The sequence below is a fragment of the Crocuta crocuta genome, unplaced genomic scaffold (assembly GCF_008692635.1).
Source record: "Crocuta crocuta isolate KB4526 unplaced genomic scaffold, BGI_CrCroc_1.0 scaffold162, whole genome shotgun sequence".
NCBI classification, from domain to species: Eukaryota; Metazoa; Chordata; class Mammalia; order Carnivora; family Hyaenidae; genus Crocuta; species Crocuta crocuta.
Genome location: NW_027529433.1, coordinates 6,083,288 through 6,103,737, shown reverse-complemented (window position 1 = coordinate 6,103,737; position 20,450 = coordinate 6,083,288). Strand labels below are relative to the sequence as shown.

General features: G+C 40.9%; 1 protein-coding gene across 1 annotated transcript in view; it reads left to right on the top strand.

Moving 5' to 3' along the window:
- The window catches only part of IQGAP2 (IQ motif containing GTPase activating protein 2), a 294,214-nt gene that overhangs the window by 245,026 nt on the left and 28,738 nt on the right, over positions 1–20,450 (top strand). The window contains exons 21-28 of the mRNA XM_077759841.1: positions 1,319–1,527; positions 9,220–9,369; positions 12,087–12,250; positions 14,601–14,825; positions 16,541–16,681; positions 17,020–17,104; positions 17,552–17,784; positions 20,094–20,226. Of these exons, the coding sequence (XP_077615967.1) occupies positions 1,319–1,527; positions 9,220–9,369; positions 12,087–12,250; positions 14,601–14,825; positions 16,541–16,681; positions 17,020–17,104; positions 17,552–17,784; positions 20,094–20,226 (1,340 nt within the window). The remainder of the gene's footprint in view (positions 1–1,318; positions 1,528–9,219; positions 9,370–12,086; positions 12,251–14,600; positions 14,826–16,540; positions 16,682–17,019; positions 17,105–17,551; positions 17,785–20,093; positions 20,227–20,450) is intronic.

Below are 20,450 nucleotides of genomic sequence, written 5' to 3'. Positions count from 1 at the left end.
AAGCTACAATATGAATTTCTAACAAGTTTATTAGTACATACAGAGGTACACGGTCATTAAGAGCAAGAAGAGAGAACTTGAGACCAAATGAGACGGGTTGTGTTCTCCCAACTCAGCTACATCAGTGAGCTCTGGAGCATCCCTCCGGATTTTTCTGAAATGGCTATGTCATTAGCAACATCCTTGTTAGAAAGAGTAGAACATTAGTGCACATGGGAATCAGGAAGGGAAGGGGGTCCCAGGATTCGAGGGAATTTCTCCAATAAAGCCCATCACAGGTGGCAAAATGCTAATATAGATGGTCTCTAGGTTTGGTGGTTTATGTGGGGTCCATGCTCTTAGTTATTTGTGTTGTTGCTTTACCTCTTTTTTTCCCTTGAATGTTGAAAACACCCTAGAACCAAGCTGGCAGTTAAAATTCATTAGGGCTTCAGGGTAAGGGAGAGGATGGTGATGGAAGTGGCCACACCTGGGCCGATTCCAAGTCCTCTTTGTGTTGGTGCTTTTAATCTCTTGCCATTAGAAGTCCAGGTGGTTTACTCATACAGTTTACCCAAGTAAATTTCACTGAATACCATAACAAATAGATTTTTTTGTAAAGTTAGAGTGCTAGGGAATTAATTATAATTCATGTTCAAAGCATAGAGGAAAAACCCTTTTAAAATTTGGACACCCCCCTAAACAGCTGAGGCTGGTCTCCCTGTTCTGAGTGCCCTGGTCCATGCTGAAAGAACAAGGACCAAATTTCAGTTTCTCACATAGAACATGTGTTCCACTTGTCCTCCCATGGGCTCCTGTTTGGCCTTACAGATCTCACCTCCTTGACTGTTTCTAATTCACCTTTCACCTAGTTCCTGCTTCTCCTGTCCCCCCTTCCCCCATCCCCATGGTCTTCTGGGCTGAGAGGAGCCACTTTCCGTTTCCCGTCGCAAAAACACACATCTCTTATCTGGCTCAGCCACCAGCTCTCAGTGATAACTTAGTTAACATTCTTTCCCACGTTTCTCATCAATAAGGCATGGATAGATAGAACTATCTTCTCAGTGGAGAGTCCTGGAAGCAGGGTGTAAGAAGGCCGATAAATGAGACTTAGATAACTAGAAACTAGTGAGGCCAGATGATATCAGTGGTGCACACTCACTTACATGTCAGTTTCCTTGTCCAGATTTGACTTGGGAAGAATGAGTAACTCCAGAGACCCAAGTTCTTCCGCTGCTGTATTTTTCTACTACTACTTTATTGAGATACCTGATTTCTCTGCTATTGATGATAATCCCAAACATGCCTAATTAAAGCATGCCCGTTCCTTTCCCTGCAGTTGGCTCCGAAAACCCACCACTAACAGTGATCCGAAAATTTGTACACCTGTTGGACCAAAGTAACTTGGATTTCCAGGAGGAGCTGGAGGTGGCACGACTGAGGGAAGAAGTAGTGACCAAGATCAGAGGCAATCAACAGCTAGAGAAAGACCTGAACCTGATGGACCTCAAGATTGGGCTCTTGGTGAAGAATAGGATCACGCTGGAGGTCAGTGGGATCTTGGGGCTCCTGCTCTCAGAGGAGAGAAGGGGCACGTATATCTGTCCACAACACCTTTGTCCAGCTAAACTCGTTTGGAATCCAGCATTTGTTGTCCCAATTCACTGACCGTTTTTCTTGTGGTTCTCAGACCCGCAACATTTTATGCTCCAGCCTTAGATAAGATCTTTTGGAAGCCTTCTTTATCATTCTGAAATGAAATGAAGTCTAGTTACGTGTGTACCTCCATGATAAGACTTTGCATGAATATAGAAAAGTAGTGTATAAGAAAAACACAATTTCGGAATGAAAATGCATGGGCCAGATGCCATTAGAAGATGTGATCAAGTTGCCCGAGGCTTGGGTCTCTTCCCAGAATAACCACAGATTGAACAGACTACAAATAGCTGCAGATGAGACCGATACCCATGAGAGGTGGAACTGCCCATGATTTCTTCTTCCAAAATGGAAAACAACTCTTTGTAAAGCTCAGAAGAAGCACGGAGGTCTCCCCCCACAGTATTGCGGTCCTAGATAATCCAGTATATATTAAAACTGGAGGGAGATATGTATTTTACTTTTATCTAAGGCAATTAGATTTGAGGCTCAAATAATTACAGCATTTTGACCTGCATGTACAACCAGCAGGACATTGAAAAATCCAGCCATGCAGAATAGGGACATTTATTTACGGGGGACTTTCATACAGATTGTAGGACAGCAGTGCGTCTGTCATCTCTTCCCCCACCCAGTAGAAGCCAGCAGTGCTTTACAGTCATTAGAATGTAAAAACCAAACAAAACAAAAAACAACTTTGCAGATTTCCAAAATGGCCCCTACATAGTGGGGTGGCCCCCAAAATTTAGCATCTTAGTAAATAATGCTACAGTTTTGTATCTTTGTGAAATCTGTTAATGTCACAGCTCCCTCAAACTAGGTGAAAAGTTTCATTTTTACCCAAGAAAGGGAAATGTGTAGGGTAAGATCTCTTTCCATGTCATTGTTCTAGTGCCACATCAGTTTTCAGCACATGGGTAGGTCAGGAGGGGCATAGGGAGCTGGCCTTGTAGAAGTGCTGAGGTTACCATGGGTCAGTCACAGAGCACTAACAGCCACCGACTTGAATCTGTGGTTCTCGAAAACTGGGAGGTGAGCAGCTCAGGAGGCCAGCAGATAAAAGGGTGTGAATACCCCACCCTCGTCTCCAGCCCTCACAGAGAAATAGTGAAATTGTGCTTAGAAAACCAGGAAAATAGAGCAATTTACAAAATAGGAAACGATACTCTTTTCTAAATAGTAAAAGAAGTGTAGTGTAAATGTTCCGTGTTAAGTTTGTTTTCGTTATTTTATCCAGAAAAACAATAGTCTTTTTCCCCTTTTTAAAAATCATGTTGACAAACATGAGAATTTTTCAAGTGTAATATATTCCAGAAGGCCCTTCGGAAATTGCCTTTTATAGCCTTAAACTGCTGTTTTACCCGGTCCCCATCAAGCTGTAAACAGGAAATGCCTTGTCTTTTAAAGAAATGGCTAGTTGCAAAATAGTAAATAGTAGGAATGACGTGTAGCTTGTTATTCATGTGAAAAATGAAATCATGGCAAATTTTCAGGGATTTATAAATGTTTAAGATTGTTCTTTTAGGTAATCCTAATTGATAGCTTTGTGAAACAGCCAATTTTTCAATTTACCTTTTCAAATACCAAATATTGATCACTTATTGGAAATTAAAACTAATGACTATTAAATATATGGTCTTTAGTCTTATTGATAGTAGCATTTTTAATTTGATGCTAAGAATAGTACCGTTGAAGCTTTATTTACAGTAGTGAAAAAGTGAGAACCAACCCAAACCCAAAAACAATACATAGAGAACAGTAGGTTACAGAGCCACTAAAAATAATGTCTTCAAAGAACATTCAAGGGTAGAGGGAAGAGTGTACAAAGTAATAAGAGAAGATAGTACTTAAAGCAGTACAATTTCATCTGTTGTGGGGAAAAAAAATATATATATATACACACACACACTTAAAGCTAGGGGAAAAAAGTGATTTTTCTTTGGGTGGGTAGTAAAATTAAACTCCTTGAATCTTTTTTAGTTTTAAACATGAAGCATGTTTTTAGTGAGGAAAAAATACTTTTTTATATGTTTATTTATTTTCAAGAGAGAGAGAGGCAGTATGCAAGTGGGGCAGGGGCAGAGAGAGGGAGACACAGAATCTGAAGCAGGCTCCAGGCTCTGAGCTGTCAGCACAGAGCCAAAGATGGGGCTCGAACCCACAAACTGTGAGATGATGACCTAAGCCGAAGTCAGATGCTTAACTGACTGAGCCTCTCAGACGCTCCAAGGGAAATATATTTTTAAAGGAAATAGCTTAGTTTGTAAAGAACAATTCCAGCTCTCCAAAGTAACCATGTGTCTTAAAAGTCTTCTGAAATTGGCATTCCTTGGGGGTGCCTGAAGACTCAGTTGGTTAAGCGTCAAACAATGTTGGCTCAGGTCATGATCCCAGGGTTGTGGGATTGAGCCCCATATCAGCTCTGCACTGAGTGTAGAACCTGCTTTAAGACTCTTTCCCTCCCTCTCCCTCTGCTCCTCCCCTGCTTGCATGTGTGTGTGTGCGCGCGCGCTCTCTCTCTCAAAATTAAAAAAAATTTTTTTTTAGTTTAAATTGGCATTCCTCACCTGTCTGGCTTAGTCAGGAGAGGGTGCAACTCTTCTTCATCTTGAGGTCATGAATTCAAGCCCCACGTTGGGCATAGAGCTTCCTAAAAAATAAATAGGGGGGCCTGGGTGGTTCAGTTGCTTGAGCATCTGACTCTTGATTTTGGTCAGGGGATGGAGCCATGCTGAGAGTGGGGCCTTCTTAAGATTCCCTCCCGCTCTCTCGCTCTCTCTCTCTCTCTGGCACCTGGGTGGTTCAGTCATTAAGCATCTGACTTCAGCTCAGGTCATGATCTCACAGTTTGTGAATTCAAGTCCCACATCGGGTGAGCTAGAGCCCTGTTTTGGGTGAGCCCCCCATCTCTCTCTCTCTCTCTCTCTCTCCCTCTCCCTCTCCCTCTCTCTCCCAATCTCTACCCCTCATGGGATTCTCTCTCTCTCTCTGTCCCTTACTCACTTGCATCCTCCCTCTCTCAAAAAAAAAAAAAAAAAAAAAAATTCTGTCTCCCTCCACCCAGCTCTCAGGAGAGCGCTCTCCCTCCTCCCCTCCTCCCTCCCTCCATCCCTCTCTCTCTCTTTCAAATAAAAATTAATTGGTGCCTGGGTGGCTCAGACAGTTAAGCATCTGACCCTTGGTTTCAGCTCAGGTTATGGTCTCACGGTTCATGAGTTCAAGCCACATGTCAGACTCTGCACTGACAGTGTGGAGCCTGCTTCGGATTCTCCCTCTCTGCCCCTCCTATGCTTGAGCGCCCACTCTCTGTCTCTTTTTCTCAGAATAAATAAACTTTAAGAAAATAAAATTAATAAATATTAATAAAATTTTAAAATAAATAAAATTGGCGTTCCTCCTAGAAATCACAGAAAGTCAGTAAGTGAAGTGGCTAACATTGGTTTTAGGCAAAAACATTGGCTTGGAGATGGAAACAAAGCAACTGAAGTAAAGTTTCTTAGAGACATAGAGAGGAAGAAAGATATAAACTCAAACTACCTGGAAGAAAATCTGGATAGAAAGCAAAAGTAATTTTTTTAACGCTTATTTATTTTTGAGAGAGAGGATGGAGTACAAGTGGGCGAGGGACAGAGAGAGAGGGAGACACAGAATCCAAAGCAGGCTCCAGCCTCTGAGCTGCCAGCACAGACCCGAGAAAAGGTTCGAACTCATGAGCCATGAGATCATGACCTGAGCCAGAGTCCGACCCTTCAACGACTGCGCCAGCCAGGTGCCTCCAAAGTAGCAGTCATCTTGAAGGCCTGAAAGCCCCAGTGATGAATGTGGTGTGGCATAGGTTCCTTGCAGGCCAGGGTTACCTGAAACCAGGTGAAGACTCATTTTACTGCTTAATTACACCACTTCACTGTGGACAAGTTTGTGGGCATGTTTCTTAATCTCTCTGAGCCATGTTTTTGTCACTGGAAAATGTGCTAAATGCTTCCCATAAATTGTTTTTCATCTTCACAGCAATTCAGACTGCTATTATTATTAAGCCCATGTTATAGATTTAGAAAACAGGCTTAGAGAGGTTAACCTGCCCAAGGTCACAAAGCTTGCTAGGCTTTACAGATACCCCTATTTTCATGTCTCCAAAACCGAAAACCTTTGTGCTAGACTATAACTTCTATAAAATTTTTTACATTACTGCATATAGCCTGCATGCAGATAACTGTTATTAGGGGAAGGGACAAAATGGTGGCAATATCAAAATAAGGGAGCATCATGAACAAGATAAATACTGCTGCTCCTTCCAACCACTATTCTTCAAATGTTCAGTATTTATTGGTAAGAAGAGAGGACATTAAATTTCTATTAATGAAAAGCATATGTGTCTGTTTGGAACTCCTCTCTGGGTTGGCCTTTAGCCCCTTCTTCAGCCTTCCCAAAGAAAACTTGCGTTGCCACAAGAGCTGTCTTGAGCAAGGCCTAGTTTCACAGGAAAGCATGAAGGAGAAAGAAGGCTTATTGCTGGCTCTGCACTTGGACCTGCGGCCAACACCGTTCCATGGGCATAGCTGCTAACCACCCCGTCCTTCCCCACCAGGACTCAGCATCTCATTCTCTCGTTGCCCTTCTGGGATGATTCTTCCAGACCTGTCCTCACCATAGGTCTCTATTTCTAATGCAGAGGAGTGTAGTTCTGCCCAGGAGATTGCGTGCCACGCCCACCCTCTCTTCTGTGTATGTCAGAAACCATGACGTAAAGATGGACTCTGGGAACAGAGCACACAAGAAGTCTTCAGTTTCCAGAGCCACCTCCCTTGGCAATAATTGGAGGGGGAGTTAAATACCAAGATTTTTTTTCTGCCATATATTTAAAGCCAAGATAATCTATTCCATATATTTGACGGACTTCAATGATCTATCTACCTCACCAGTTACTTGAAGACAAGAAAGCTGGGTTATCTGGACCTCTAAACCACACATTCTAGTCACGCTTTAGGACTTGCTGTCAATAAGGATGTCAGGCAGCCGCCTGTGTAGACTTCCCCTTAACCTCCATCTGGTGCTAAGCACACTTCCTTTCTTCATCTTGAAGTATATTATGTTTGTGAAATGAGGATGAAAATGTCGCCTTTCTAAAAAAAATCATGGAAATGCAAATCAAATCCCCCTCTTTCTGCATGTAAGCAATTAAGAGGACAGAAGTTAAGTGACTAAGTCTAGGTTCTCCCTAAGCTGAGAATGGCAGAGAATAAAACCATAGACCTAGAAGGCAGTGGATATAACCATATAGAACCATCTTACCTCAGAGCTCCAAGGTTTTTTTCCTACATGTGGACTGAACCAGGGAGAACAGGGTGGGAGAATGGAGGCTAGGAGGTAAGCAGATTTAGAGCCTGTTCACAAAAGCTTCTCACCTGACTCCTCACCCCCAGAGCCAATTGGAAATGGTGGCAGGCACGTTTTTGGTTATCAAAGTGACTAGGGGTGCCTACTGGTATTTGGTGGACAGAGGGCAGGGATGCTAGATGACCAGTGGTACAAGCACAGTAAAGTGTTGTATTGCCTGAAATTCCCAGAGTGCCCCCTTTCAGGAACAGGGGCCAAACATCCTGATGCTGGCTGCAGATGGACTCCTCACATGGAGGCTTGGCTAGGAGCTCAGGGAAGCAGATAAAAGAACATTTAGGAAAAACAGCTTTATTGCCACCTATTCTGTGGAACAGCGACCCATTGTTACATGGCAGAGGAGGCATTCTAGAGCAGGGGCATTCCTGTGAGTCATGTGTCCTTGGAGGATCATGAAATTAATTTAGTGAGTAACATCAGCAGTCTTTAAAAAGGAATAGAATAAAGGGAAATTGAAGGTACCAGCGTGTATCCCAGCAGTATGGTTGAGTATTTCATAGTGCGCGTGTGTGTGCATTGAATGTGTGTTTACCAGTGGAAGACAGATGTATCTTTTTGCTGTGAGTCCCCATAAAAATGTGTGGTAGACCCTTATCTAAAAGTCCTCCTCTTGTTCATGACCGTTTAAACATCTGAAGGGGACACAGTAGCCTGAAGTGATTGCTTGACGGCACTTGGAACCATCCCTTTTCCAAGATTCTCTGTAAACGGTTAAAGGAGCATGATTGACAAAAGCTTTGTCAAATGTTTAGGGGATTCCTTTCAATTCTATCTCTGATCTCTACATTACATATTTTTTTGCAAGTGCTTTTATAGTTTTATAGATCTGCTTCGTTGTTTTCAAGTGTACACTGTAGTGGTGTGTGGTATATTCACAAGACTGTGCAAGCATAGCTTCCATAATTCTAGAATATTCACCCCAACAAGAAACTCAAGAGAAAATGTTCTCAAATTAGATAGTATGTGAATTTTATCAGCTGTGAGTAACATTTCAATTCAAAAAAAAATAACACCCATATTCATTAACAGTTATTACCTGTTCTCCTCCAATAAGAGCAACCATTAATCTATTTTCTATCTCAATAGATTGGCCTGTTGTTAATATTTCATATGAATAGAATCACACAGTATCTGGTCTATTGTGAGTGACTTCTTTCACATATTATAGTGTTTTTAAGGTTCACCTATGTTTTAGCATGAATCAGTACTTCATTCCCCTTTATTGACAAATAACATTCCATCGTATGGATATACCACATTTTGTCTATCCATTCATCAGTTAATGAACATTTGAGTTGTTTCCTCTTATGGGATATTATGAATAATTCTACTGTGAGCATTCATGTACGTGTTTTTGTGTGAACATACGTTTTCTGTTCTCTTGGATATATACCTAAGAGTGGAATTGCTGGGTCATATGGTAACTCTGTGTTTACTTTTGAAAACCTGCCAAATGTTTTCTAAGTGGCTATATTTTACATTCCTATACCAACAGGGTATGAATTGAGAAAATGCCTATTCAAATCTTTTGTCCATTTTTGATTGGGCTTTCTTTTTATTTTTGAGATGCCAGAGTTCTTTATATCCCTTATTCGATGCATAACTTGCAAATATTTTCTCCCCTTCTGTGGGCTGCCTTTTTATCAATAGTGGCCTTTGAAGCACAAAGGTTTTACTTTTTATGAACTCTAATTTATGTATATTTTCTTTTGTTACTAGTGCTCTTGGTATCGTAACTAAGAAACCATTACCTAATCCAGGGAGAACAAAGATTTATGCCTAGGTTTTCTTTCAAATAGTTTTAGCGCCTACATTTAGTTCCTTGATGTCTTCTGAGTTAATTTTTGTTTGTGATGTGAGGTAGGAGTCTGACTTCTTTCTTTTAAATGTGACTAGCCAGTTATCCCAGAATCATTTGTTGGAAAGACCATTCTTTCCTTAGTGAAATGTTTTGGTGCCTGCATTACATCTTAAAAGCAATTAAGTGCAGCTTTAGAGAACAAATATTACAAAAGCCCAGTTCACCTGTGAGCTGGATTTCCTTAACATTCTCAATCCTTTGTTCCTTCATTAATTTCATGAAATGTGGAAAATTAATCTTTCCAACTGTGTGTTTCGGGATGTGTATGAAGGAAGGAGATAAAGAATACCATAGTAAAACATAGTCCTTTAATAAATTTTTTTTTCCAGGATGTAATTTCACACAGAACAAAGCTGAATAAGAAAAAACGTGGAGAAATGCAAATACTGAATAACACCGACAACCAGGGAATTAAAAGTTTGAGTAAGGAGAGGAGAAAAACACTAGAAACCTATCAGCAGCTGTTTTATCTTTTACAGGTGAGAACAATTGCTTTTACTCTGTGTTTTGGACCGATAAGTTTGGGATCACTCTAAGTTTTGTGGTTTACAGTGGATTTTTTTTCCCTGTGCTAAAGTGGTAGTAGCTGACATGTTTTGAGTACCTACTAAGTACCAAGTGCTATTCTGGGATGTTTTATATACATTATCTCATTTAATTCTTACTCTACAACCCTGAGAACCATCAGAAAAATAGTAATTAGTGTTATTCCCCTATTCTGTATGAGAAAAGGGAGATGAAGCCAGCAAAGGGTCAAGCAAGGGTATTGGAAACCAGGCACAGTTTGACTTCAGAGCCCCACCTTTCGTGACTACATTATTTTACAGTTATCTGCAGAAACAGCGTACACCTAATAATAACATAAGTAGGTGCTGTCAGCCATGAAAAAAAGTCTGTGAAAACTGGATCTTGACCTGTGCCAGCCTGCCCTTCTTTCAAGAAAAGAGCCAGAGAGTTTGGATTCGGGAAATAAGTATCTTTTTTAGTTCATTATTTTCATGGCATTACTCAGACGTAAATGAACAGTCATACTCTGCTGCTTTCAGGGTGCAGGTGAGAGCTGATCAGTTGAGCTGCTTGTGGTTGGACTGTGGTGAACCAGTTATTGGTTTGGTTAAACACTCATTCACCTCATCTGCCTCACTAGCTCATCCACTTAGTCCCAAGGAAACTGAGTAAGCGATAGTGATAAACAAAGCCTCCCCTCGGGCAGGAAACTTTCCCGCCAAAGTTGGATCATCAAGTCTTGCTTGAGTCAGGTGTCCCCTTGTGTGGCTGCTTCTGCTCATGATGGTGATTCTTTCAAGGCCCGGAGGTACCTGGATCTTTGCTTGAGCACAGCGCTGGCATTAGGAATACAGAGAACACATTACTCAGACCACAAGTGCGGTGCGGTTTGCCCCAGGGAAAGAAGCTATGTTAATTTTAGCCGAGTGGAGAAGTCTCTGTCTGGAATAATAGATTGGAGAGCAAGTGTAGTGCCACAGATGGCCACGATGTGGCAGCATGCAAAGAAAATGTTAAGACAGTATTGTTCATGGAATCTGTTGCTTAATAACACCAGCAACCTTTCCAGAAAAGAAGGCTTTTTGTCTACCTAAATTAGAAGGCTAGTCATGCACCGCTTGGAAATTTAACCATTGGCATTTATTCTTTTTGATATCCATGAACCTCCCAAATGTATGAAGCTTCTTTAGGATTTAGCTTCTAATGTTAGATTTTGTGTCATAAGGAAGGTGGGAATGTAGTCACTGGCCTATGACGTCTATTTTTTTTTTTACCCTGTCATGTAAGTGGAGACTCATTAATGGAAAGGCTAAAAAGCACAGAAACATGTTGAGAATATTCCCACCAAGTTCGATTCCCCAAACAACCCAAGAGCACGACCATTCAGTTGTATGAAGGGAAGTATCTCTTGAAATCATTTTTCTTTACCTTTTCTTCTCTCTCCTTTGGAGACATTAGCTCCAGATCATTGAGGAAACTATATAAAAACAAATGGTCTGGATTTGGCCTTTGGATAATGCCTTGGCAAGAATTATAAGACACACAGGACAGCTAGTATATGGGTTTGCCTCTTCAATATGAGCCTAAATGTAAAACTTTTAGGTCATCTGGGAGGAATGAGGAATAGGATTCTTGAGCTTTAGAATGAGTTTCGTGTCCCATAATCCCATGCTTAGTGTGGGAAAAGAATCACTGCAGCGCTGTAAACAGAAACGTCCTCAGCTACTGCTTCATAAAATTTCAGTCAATCATGACGAGCTTGAAAGTAAATCTGAGTAGTAAACTAGAATTTGTGTTTTCTTAGAAACTTTAAAGCAAAACTGCTGGGGTGTATTAAATGAACATGAGTTTCCATGTATGGCACATTTTCTTTTTTTCATCAGCAGGAAGCTGAAGAGTAGATGTATTAAATTTCTTTGCATAAATATTTTCCTCTGTCACCTAAAAAATAGTTTTTCTCCTCTAACTTCCATCTGGCTGGTATAGTACTGGATAAAAGCCACATACGTGAAGACTGGTGCTCTATCTCTGGAACTCTATCCTCAGTCGAGCCCTCAGAACTCCACATCAATTTTGTTTTTAATTCTTGAGTTTTAAGATGTCTTTTTTTTCCTCTGTCACTGTCTTCTGCCATTTTATCTATCAACTGTCCTGACCTTCACCCTTCTCTTCAGCCTTCCTACCTCATTCCTACCTTCTCTCTCCTTAGAAAATGTCATGCCCATCCCACTGTCCCCACATGTAAACATACCCTTTTCTTTTTCTAGTCTATTTCCTTCTATTCATTCAGCAGTCCTTCTAGAATAGTCTATTTAGTTGGGCTCTTGTTTTATTATTCCAAGTCTCTTCAGAGACCAGATTCTATTTGCCACCCCCTCTCTCTTCTGAGTCTCTAAAATAAATATTAATACGTGACTTGCAATGGTTAACAGTGTAAAGTGCACACAATCATTTCATTAAATAGATAGTATATAGAACTTAAATCCTGTTGTAGCTTTCTAATATAACTTCCTATGATATTGGTATTAGGTGATATGTTTTAAAGTCTTTTTTTGTGCCAAATACTCCACTATAGGCTTTACCCATATTAAACTACTGAAGAGCAGGGAATTAGGAACTCCTCTCTGCTTTAATAATATATTAACATACAGCTTTGTGGGGGACTCTGTCCTTCCCTCTTTTCTTTTAGACCAATCCTTTATACCTGGCTAAGCTGATTTTCCAGATGCCACAGAACAAGTCAACTAAATTTATGGATACTGTTATTTTCACACTATACAATTATGCCTCCAATCAACGAGAAGAATATCTACTCCTCAAGCTTTTTAAGACAGCTCTGGAGGAAGAAATAAAGTAGGTATATAAATATAGATGTACAAATACCAATGAGTAGATCATTTTAGTGGCACCTGTTTCTGATTTACTAAAATAATTTTAAATTATTCATATAAATGACTCATGCATATTAAAATGTATCGAATTCCTTAAGAAATTTCCACATTACTGTAGATATATTCCGATACAGCCTTCTCCCACCAGTGATACCTTTTTCGGTGCTAAACTAACTTTTGATTTTGCAAGTGTGCAACAACTTGAAAGCTTTTTGAAAGTCAGTGAGAAAAAATTTAATTTAATTAAAATTCTGTGAGTAATAAAGTTATAAATGGGGGGCGGTGGTAACAATCTCTGCTGAATATCCTTTTTTTTTTTTTTTTTTTTGCTTCTCATACTGGAATTTAAACTACTTTTTGCTGATTTCAGATTCAGTAAGGTTAAAAAAATGTGGAGATACCTATATTAAGTGGGGGAAAAAACATGAAAAATACCCTTTTCAACCAACTGGAAACTTAACTGCCTTCCTGGCTTCTTAATACCTTAAGCTGCTCTATTTCCTATAGATCTCTGAAGCATGTTAGGTAGGAATCTCTGCCCTCAGGGTTTCTGTAAACCAACATGAGAAACAGGCTACATGAGAGATACATATAGGAATGTGTGCCCTGAAATAAACCAGTACTAATGAATGATATACATTATGTAACAGATCAGAGAGACGAAAGAAAAGTTCCAGTTACAAATAGTATTATAATAGTGATAGAATAGGACTGATGGTAGCTCAGCATAATGTATAAACTTGAATGAACTTGTCAAAACACGAAGTTGTATACGTGAAACTAACATTGTGTGTCAACTGTCCTCAAATTAAGAAATAATAAATACATAGATACCTAAGAATAACTCCAGTTAGGTTGGTCAGTCAATAAAGCTTTTGTGGAAAAGGAGGTAACTGATCCAAATCCTTGAAGAATATCTACAGTTTTTTATAAGAAGTGGAAAAGGGAAATAAGGCGCACTATTGACAGAAAAAGCATGGGCCAAAGTCCAAGAAGGACAGTAGGATGAGACTAGCCAAGATGCGATTTAACTCGTATAAGCGGAAGATGGAGCTAGAAGGTCGGTTGGGCCAAATCCTGGGAGTTGCTGAGTACAGGCCTGAGTGCAAAGCACTGTTTACTTCCTGGGAAGGTGTGGAGGTCTTTGAGCAAGGTCCTGATGGGACCACACTGGGTTTTTAGAAGAAGCGTTTTGCTGCTGTGTATGAACAGAATAGATTGCAGCTGCACAGGTCAGAGAAATGGGGGAGTCAGAAGGAAAAAGATACAGTTTGAACTTTTATAGCAGTTCTGAGCTACAAGTTTAGAATGTGTGGGTGAAAACGTCCAGCAGGAAATTGGAAATTGAAGACCCAACTCCCAGGAAGGAGAAGTGGATTAGTCCCTGGGCTCAGAGGACAAGTTCCAGAGAGATGGTAATTGAAGTTGCACGACTGAGTGAGGTTTGACGGTAGATCATGGAAGAAAGACGTGAGTGAGAACAGTTAAAATGTGGGCAAAGGAGCCAGCAAAGGAGACCGAGGGAGTGGTTGAGTAAGAGAAGAATGGGAATATAGCACTACGAGACCATAAGGGAAAAGGGGGTACAGAGCTTCAGAGGTTGCACAGAGGTGAAAGGGAGGAGGAGAGGGGATGCTCTTGGGAGTTGGCAGTGGAGCAGAGCACTCTCAGGCCTGTGTATATAGCCAGAAGCTGCACTGCAGTCAGTTCAAGTGGGATTCAAAGAAAAGGAATTAGTTAATTGAATCAAGAAAGTTGTTTTTAAAATTTGGTAACTAGGGGCACCTGGGTGGCTTAGTCAGTTAAGCGTCCGACTTTCGCTTAGGTCATGATCTCGCGGTTCGTGGGTTCGAGCCCCGCGTCGGGCTCTGTGCTGACTGCCAGCTCAGAGCCTGGAGCCTGTTTCAGAGTCTATCTCCCTCTCTCTCTGACCCTCCCCTGCTCGCGCTGTCTCTCTCTCTCTCCTAGAAATAAATAAAAATATTTAAAATAAATAAATAAATAAAATAAAATAAAATTTGGTAACTAGATGGGACATAATACTTGCATGGTGGTACCCTGTATTCCTCTTAGTGTTGGTCCACCTTCAGCTCCTTCCTGCCTTCTAGATTGAAATTAAGGCAGAGCACTTGGGTTTTACGTGCTTGAGTCCCTCAAACAAGGAACACACATCTTAAAAATGATTGCTTCCTTTTAAAGGACACCATCTTTGATTTTCATGGAGGAAGTCCTTGCCTGCCAGAGAGAACATACACTGTTTAAAACTCTATACGTAGAGGCAAATCATTTGTTTTGGTCTTGGCTTGTTTTAGGTCAAAGGTGGATCAGGTACAGGACATAGTGACTGGGAACCCCACCGTCATCAAGATGGTTGTGAGCTTCAACCGAGGGGCGCGTGGACAAAACACGCTGCGCCAGCTCCTGGCTCCTGTGGTGAAAGAGATCCTCGATGACAAGTCTCTGACCATCAACACAAACCCCGTAGAGGTGTACAAGGCTTGGGTGAACCAACTAGAAACACAGACTGGAGAAGCCAGGTAAATGAGCCCGGACGATGTTGGTTTTGTATTTGTGTCTTATGACCATTTTTACATGGTTATTATATACTCTTAAACTCTCTTAAAAGAACAAAATTTAGGGGCACTTCGGTAGCTCAATTGGTTAAGTGTCCAACTCTTGTTTCAGGTCATGATCTCACAGTTCATGGATTTGAGTCCCACATCAGGCTCTGGTGCAGAGCCTACTTGAGATGCTCTCTCTCTCTCTTCTCTCTCTCTCTCTCTCTCCCTCTCTCTCTCTCTCTGCCATCCCCTCTCCCCCCACTGCTCATGCATTCTCTTTCTCTAAAAATAAACAAAAACTTTTTTAAAGGTTTAAAAAAAACGAAATTTAATATCCACAGTCAATGTTGTTCTTTTTTAAAATTTTTTTATGTGTTACTTATTTTTGAGAGAGATGGAGACACAGCACGAGCAGGGGAGGCACAGAGAGACACTCAGAATCTGAAGATAGCCTCCAGGCTCTGAGCTGTCTATCAGCACAGAGCCCGGTGCGGGGCTTGAACTCAGGAACTGTGATATCATGGCCTGAGCTGCAGTCAGACACCCAACCGACTGAGCCACCCAAGCGCCCCCTCCAAAGTCAGTTTTCAATTCAAGATGTTACTCCCTTTAACATATCTATACAGACAGTGTTCTTAGACTCTTGCTCATCTTGGTTTTACATGGTATTTTCAAATTTAAAATATGAGCCCCAAAGCCACAATTTCTATAATTCTCTGCCTTGGTTATTCTCCATGTGTTTCTAAACGTAGACCTAGAAATGGCACACACTTTCTCCTCACCTGAAGATATGCCCGTTTCACATCTACCAAGTGAGTGACTTGCCTGTGTAAGCATTAATAAGCCAGGTGGAACGGGCTTATTCTGGGTAGTGGTTTGTCGATCTAAGCAATCCCGGCTCCTTATTTTCTGCAGAAGGGTGCCTTGTGCAATAGTTCACATACGCACAGAGAATTGCATGGATGGTTCTCCCAGCACTGTCTGTAACAGCAAAAAGTTGGGGAAAGTCAAAATATTTAGCTTTGAGGAATTTGTTAAATAAATGTTTGTAGAACACGTAGTAGACTAATAACTGTTTGGGATAATGATATAGAGATATTTTTATTGGTATGGAAAAAATGCTTGTATAGTTTTTGGTTACAGTTGGGTACAATAACCCATTTTCTATAAAATATGTGTATACGTATATGTACGTACACACACACACACACACACACACACACACACACACACACACACAGGATCTATATGGGATATGCATAGGCACCAACTCCATTATACCCAAGAGTGTGGAAGGCCCACATACACAGAATTATACATTGGGACCTAGAAAGTTATGCATCAAGATATGAAAAATGGTTGTGTTTAGGTTGGTATTATATTCTTGTTTGCTTATATGCATTTTTTTTTCTGTAATGAACATACTGCTTTTTTTGTAATTAAAGACATAGAAAGTTAGCTAGGTCTCCATTGTTTGAGTCACCCATTATTTTGCCAGAAGAGCCCCAGGAGAGAGCCTGGAGCACCCTTGATCCACTAGTGGCACAGGGATGGTCTGGACGCACACAGCCTCCCCTGTATGGGTGGAGTCCACTGCACTGAACAAAGCTTGATAGTAGAAATAGCTTGGCAAGGACATAAATGCTTATTCTAAAGCCCCAATTAATGGAAGGCCCATGTTGTGTTTTCAGCAAGCTGCCTTATGATGTGACCACAGAACAAGCTCTCACATACCCAGAAGTGAAAAATAAACTGGAGGCATCCATTGAGAACCTGAGAAGGGTCACAGACAAAGTCCTGAAATCTATCATTTCTTCCCGTGATCTACTGCCGTAAGTTGTACACGTAGCAGAGTGAACATTCTTCACTGAAAGTTCTTGAAATACTATGTAAAATAAATCCTCGCAGTAAAGAAAGGAGTTTCCCCTTATGCTGTTTTACTACTTGGAAAGATTGCCTGTGCTTGCATTTTAAATGCATAACCATTCTCTAAAGAGGGGACACTCAGTTATTATCATCAGGGAAGGTCCTGTGATTCTGTTACCATCTCATTTTATGTTTAATTTTTAAGACAACTACTCAGCTTTAGTTGACTGCAACAACTGCTTTGTATTTCTTCCTCACTTAGCTTTTTTCCGTTATTTTCTTTTGTCATCTGTTTTACATGTAGTTATGGATTGAGGTATATAGCCAAAGTACTGAAGAATTCGATCCATGAGAAATTTCCTGATGCCACAGAAGATGAACTATTAAAGGTAGATTTTCAAGGGTCATCTCCCCCTTGCCTCCCCTGGGGGTGTCAGCCAAAATTACCCACATACCATTTTGTGAGTTTTTTTTTTTTTTGCCTCCTGTATCCTGGTGTGTAAAAAGCTGCAGGTTGTCTGTTTTTAATGACTGTCAAGATTATCGATTATGCGGAGTTTACTTTGGAGATCTTATACATTATTGAAATTCTTCATTCGAGAGCACTTGGGGGCAATATGGTCTAATAAGTTCTGTCTCTCACCAAAAATACTTGTGTTGACTATATTAGTGATGTGTGATTCTCTTCACTTCCTTTACCTAACTCCTTGATAGGATTCAGATCAGAAAATGATCTTTCTTGGGAAACATCAATAAATACTGACTTCGATTTAAAGAAATCTAAAGCTCTTGAGGTTTTTCTCTTAAAAATAGTCTCTTCCTCTGCCTTACTCCAGATTGTTGGAAACCTCCTGTACTATCGGTACATGAACCCAGCTATTGTAGCTCCTGATGGCTTTGATATCATCGACATGACAGCCGGAGGCCAGATAAATTCCGACCAGAGGAGAAACTTGGGATCGGTGGCCAAGGTTCTTCAGCACGCAGCCTCCAACAAGCTGTTTGAAGGAGAAAACGAGCATCTCTCATCTATGAACAATTACTTATCAGAGACCTATCATGAGTTCAGGTGAGAGGGGTCCTGGCTTATGGAGAACTTGGAAGATGATGAGCAAGAATAATGGGTGTTCTGTACTTAGAACTGGAGTTGGGGGTGAGGAACAGGAGCCTCGGGTGGTGGGATGCATTTCTTCTGGTTGGCTCTGTGGGGAGAGAGGAGAGCCGGAAGACCAGGCGGGGGTACTTCTGTCTGGAGCTCCCCCGTCCCACCCCTGCACTCAGTGCCCCTGCTACGCTGAGTTATCCCCAGATGTTTGCTTTCTGCTGTGGACAAAATGAAGTGTTGGTTTTTCCTGGTATGCTGTTGGCTTATAGTACTTAGAGTAAAAGTCAGAACGGCTGATTTCTTCTTCATTGGTGTTAAGAAGAGTTTTTGGAGTTTTGTTTGTTTGTTTGTCTGTTTGTTTGAAGAATGTGTCCCGTGAGAAGGAACTTGCTTATCTGCATCAAACAAGTTAGGAGAAAATGGAGTATTTCATTTTGAAAAAGCCAGGAAATCCAGCTTTTTATATTTCTTGAGGATTGTGTATGAATATGTCCTGTTGACAAACCTCTCTTAGCCATGTGAGACTTAAGTCCATTGACTTGATATGCATTTCTAAATTAGATCTCGAATCTTTCCATGGGAACACGTTAGGAGTGAGTCTGGTAAGAAGATGCACTCACCCTGAGCTCTCCCAGGAACCATGTTCAACTAGGCATTTGTTTTTCCTCTTGTTGCCGTTCGACTGGTAGTAGGTCATAGAAATAAGACATAAATACGGACTCTTTGACTCCTCACTTGGAAAATTCATTTCCCATTCCTCAGTTTTCCTCTGGATTAATGATTTATCTACTCACAAAGGTGAGTTCATGATCACTGTTCTCTCTTTAGAATTATGGCCTCCTGGGTGCATGGGTGGCTTAGTCGGTTAGGTGCCCCACTTCGGCTCAGATCATGAGCTCGTGGTTGGTGAGTTTCAGCCCTGCATCAGGCTCTGTGCTGACAGCTCAGAACCTGGAGCCTGCTTTGGATTCTATGTCTCCCTCTTTCTCTGCCCCTTCCCTACTCATGCTCTCTCTCCCTCAAAAACAAATAAACATTAAACAATAAAAAATTAATTGTGGCCTCTTGTGAGAAAATTCCCTCCAAATCCTCTTACTACAGGAAGTTTTGATTTCTCAAGCTGCTAATTTTAGTTCTTCTCACGGATGAATAAAGTACTATTTCTTGCAAGTCCTTATCTGCTACTACAGCTTCCTTCCTTTTACTCCCTTTTTTCTCAGATTATTGTTATCAAACATGCATGGTTCCAGCTCTTCAGAAAGAAAGAAAACCAAAGTCCCCCCCCTCACTTCCTTTTAAATTCATACTTTTTCCTCCAACCCTTGTATTTTTCCTATGTGTTCCTCAGCAACCTTTTAAAAGTGTCAGAAGCCAAACTGTCAAAGCATAGGAAGACCAACCCTCACATGGAAACATGGTCTTCTCCCACACCAGCATGGCTGTGTGCTATTTAATCTCTTCAGCCTTGGGCTGAGAAGGTAGATGCCTTTTCTAGTAGATAAGCCTTGCGTACCTTAGGAGATACACCAAGGACAATTTCAGACGTGAAAGTTTACCACATTATAGACTAAAATACCTTCTCTACCTGTATGAAGGATCGCTCCTAAACCATGAGCAGAGAACCTAGCTTCTTAATCCCCATCTAAATTTGCTATTATGAACAGAGCAGACTTGTTAGACTCTGATTACTGGAGGAATGGGACATTGTATGTATTTGTGCGTCTAGCCTCAACACTCTTTCCCTTGGCCAGCAGCCATTGTTCGGATCAACTAGGAGTAGTGTAGGCTTAACTCGAATTTCTGTCAGGTTGGCAACAGACGTTCTGAAGGATTATTAGGCCCAGGAGCATGTGCCATTGAAAGTAGCACATTTGATGAATTGCTTTTCAGATTATTTTCTCCAGAAAGACTGGATTCTCAGTTCAAAGATTATCAGTCTCGATGTTTTTGTTTAAATTTCAGGAGCCCCACTTTCAAAATAACATTTTTTAAGTAACCTGCCCCATAATTTGTTTACACTGAGTCACTAATAGAACCGGGACCCTCTTGCTTTCTGTGTTCCTGTGTCTGAGGAGATGGGTCCAACATCCAGAAACAGGGACTCAGCTTCCATAGTGAGGGGCCAGTCTAGAAGATACTGTAACAAGTCCCCAGGCCACCACAGTTTGGGAGAACAAAGCCCTAACTGTAATTCATGATTTCCTCAGTGTTTCAACAAAATGCTTTACCTCAGAAATTTGAACCCTGTCTGAAGAACTTGTTTTCTTTGTTAGGAAATATTTCAAAGAAGCCTGTAATGTCCCTGAGCCAGAAGAAACGTTTAATATGGATAAATACACCGACGTGGTGACAGTCAGCAAACCAGTCATTTATATTTCAGTTGAAGAAATCATCAGCACACATTCAGTAAGTGGGGTTGGATAAGGGTCTCAGCAGTGGAGAAGGGTCTTCGTTTTTACTGGACTTACTGTAAGCATGTGCTAGTAATACTTATACTCTGATTACTAAGAAACCTTTGATTATTTATTCCCTGACTTTTATACATGGCTAAAACTCCTTTTCCTAAACAAGTCCTGTTTACTTTTTACATGGTACGTTTATTCCCTCTTGTTCGTAATAAAACTCCTTCT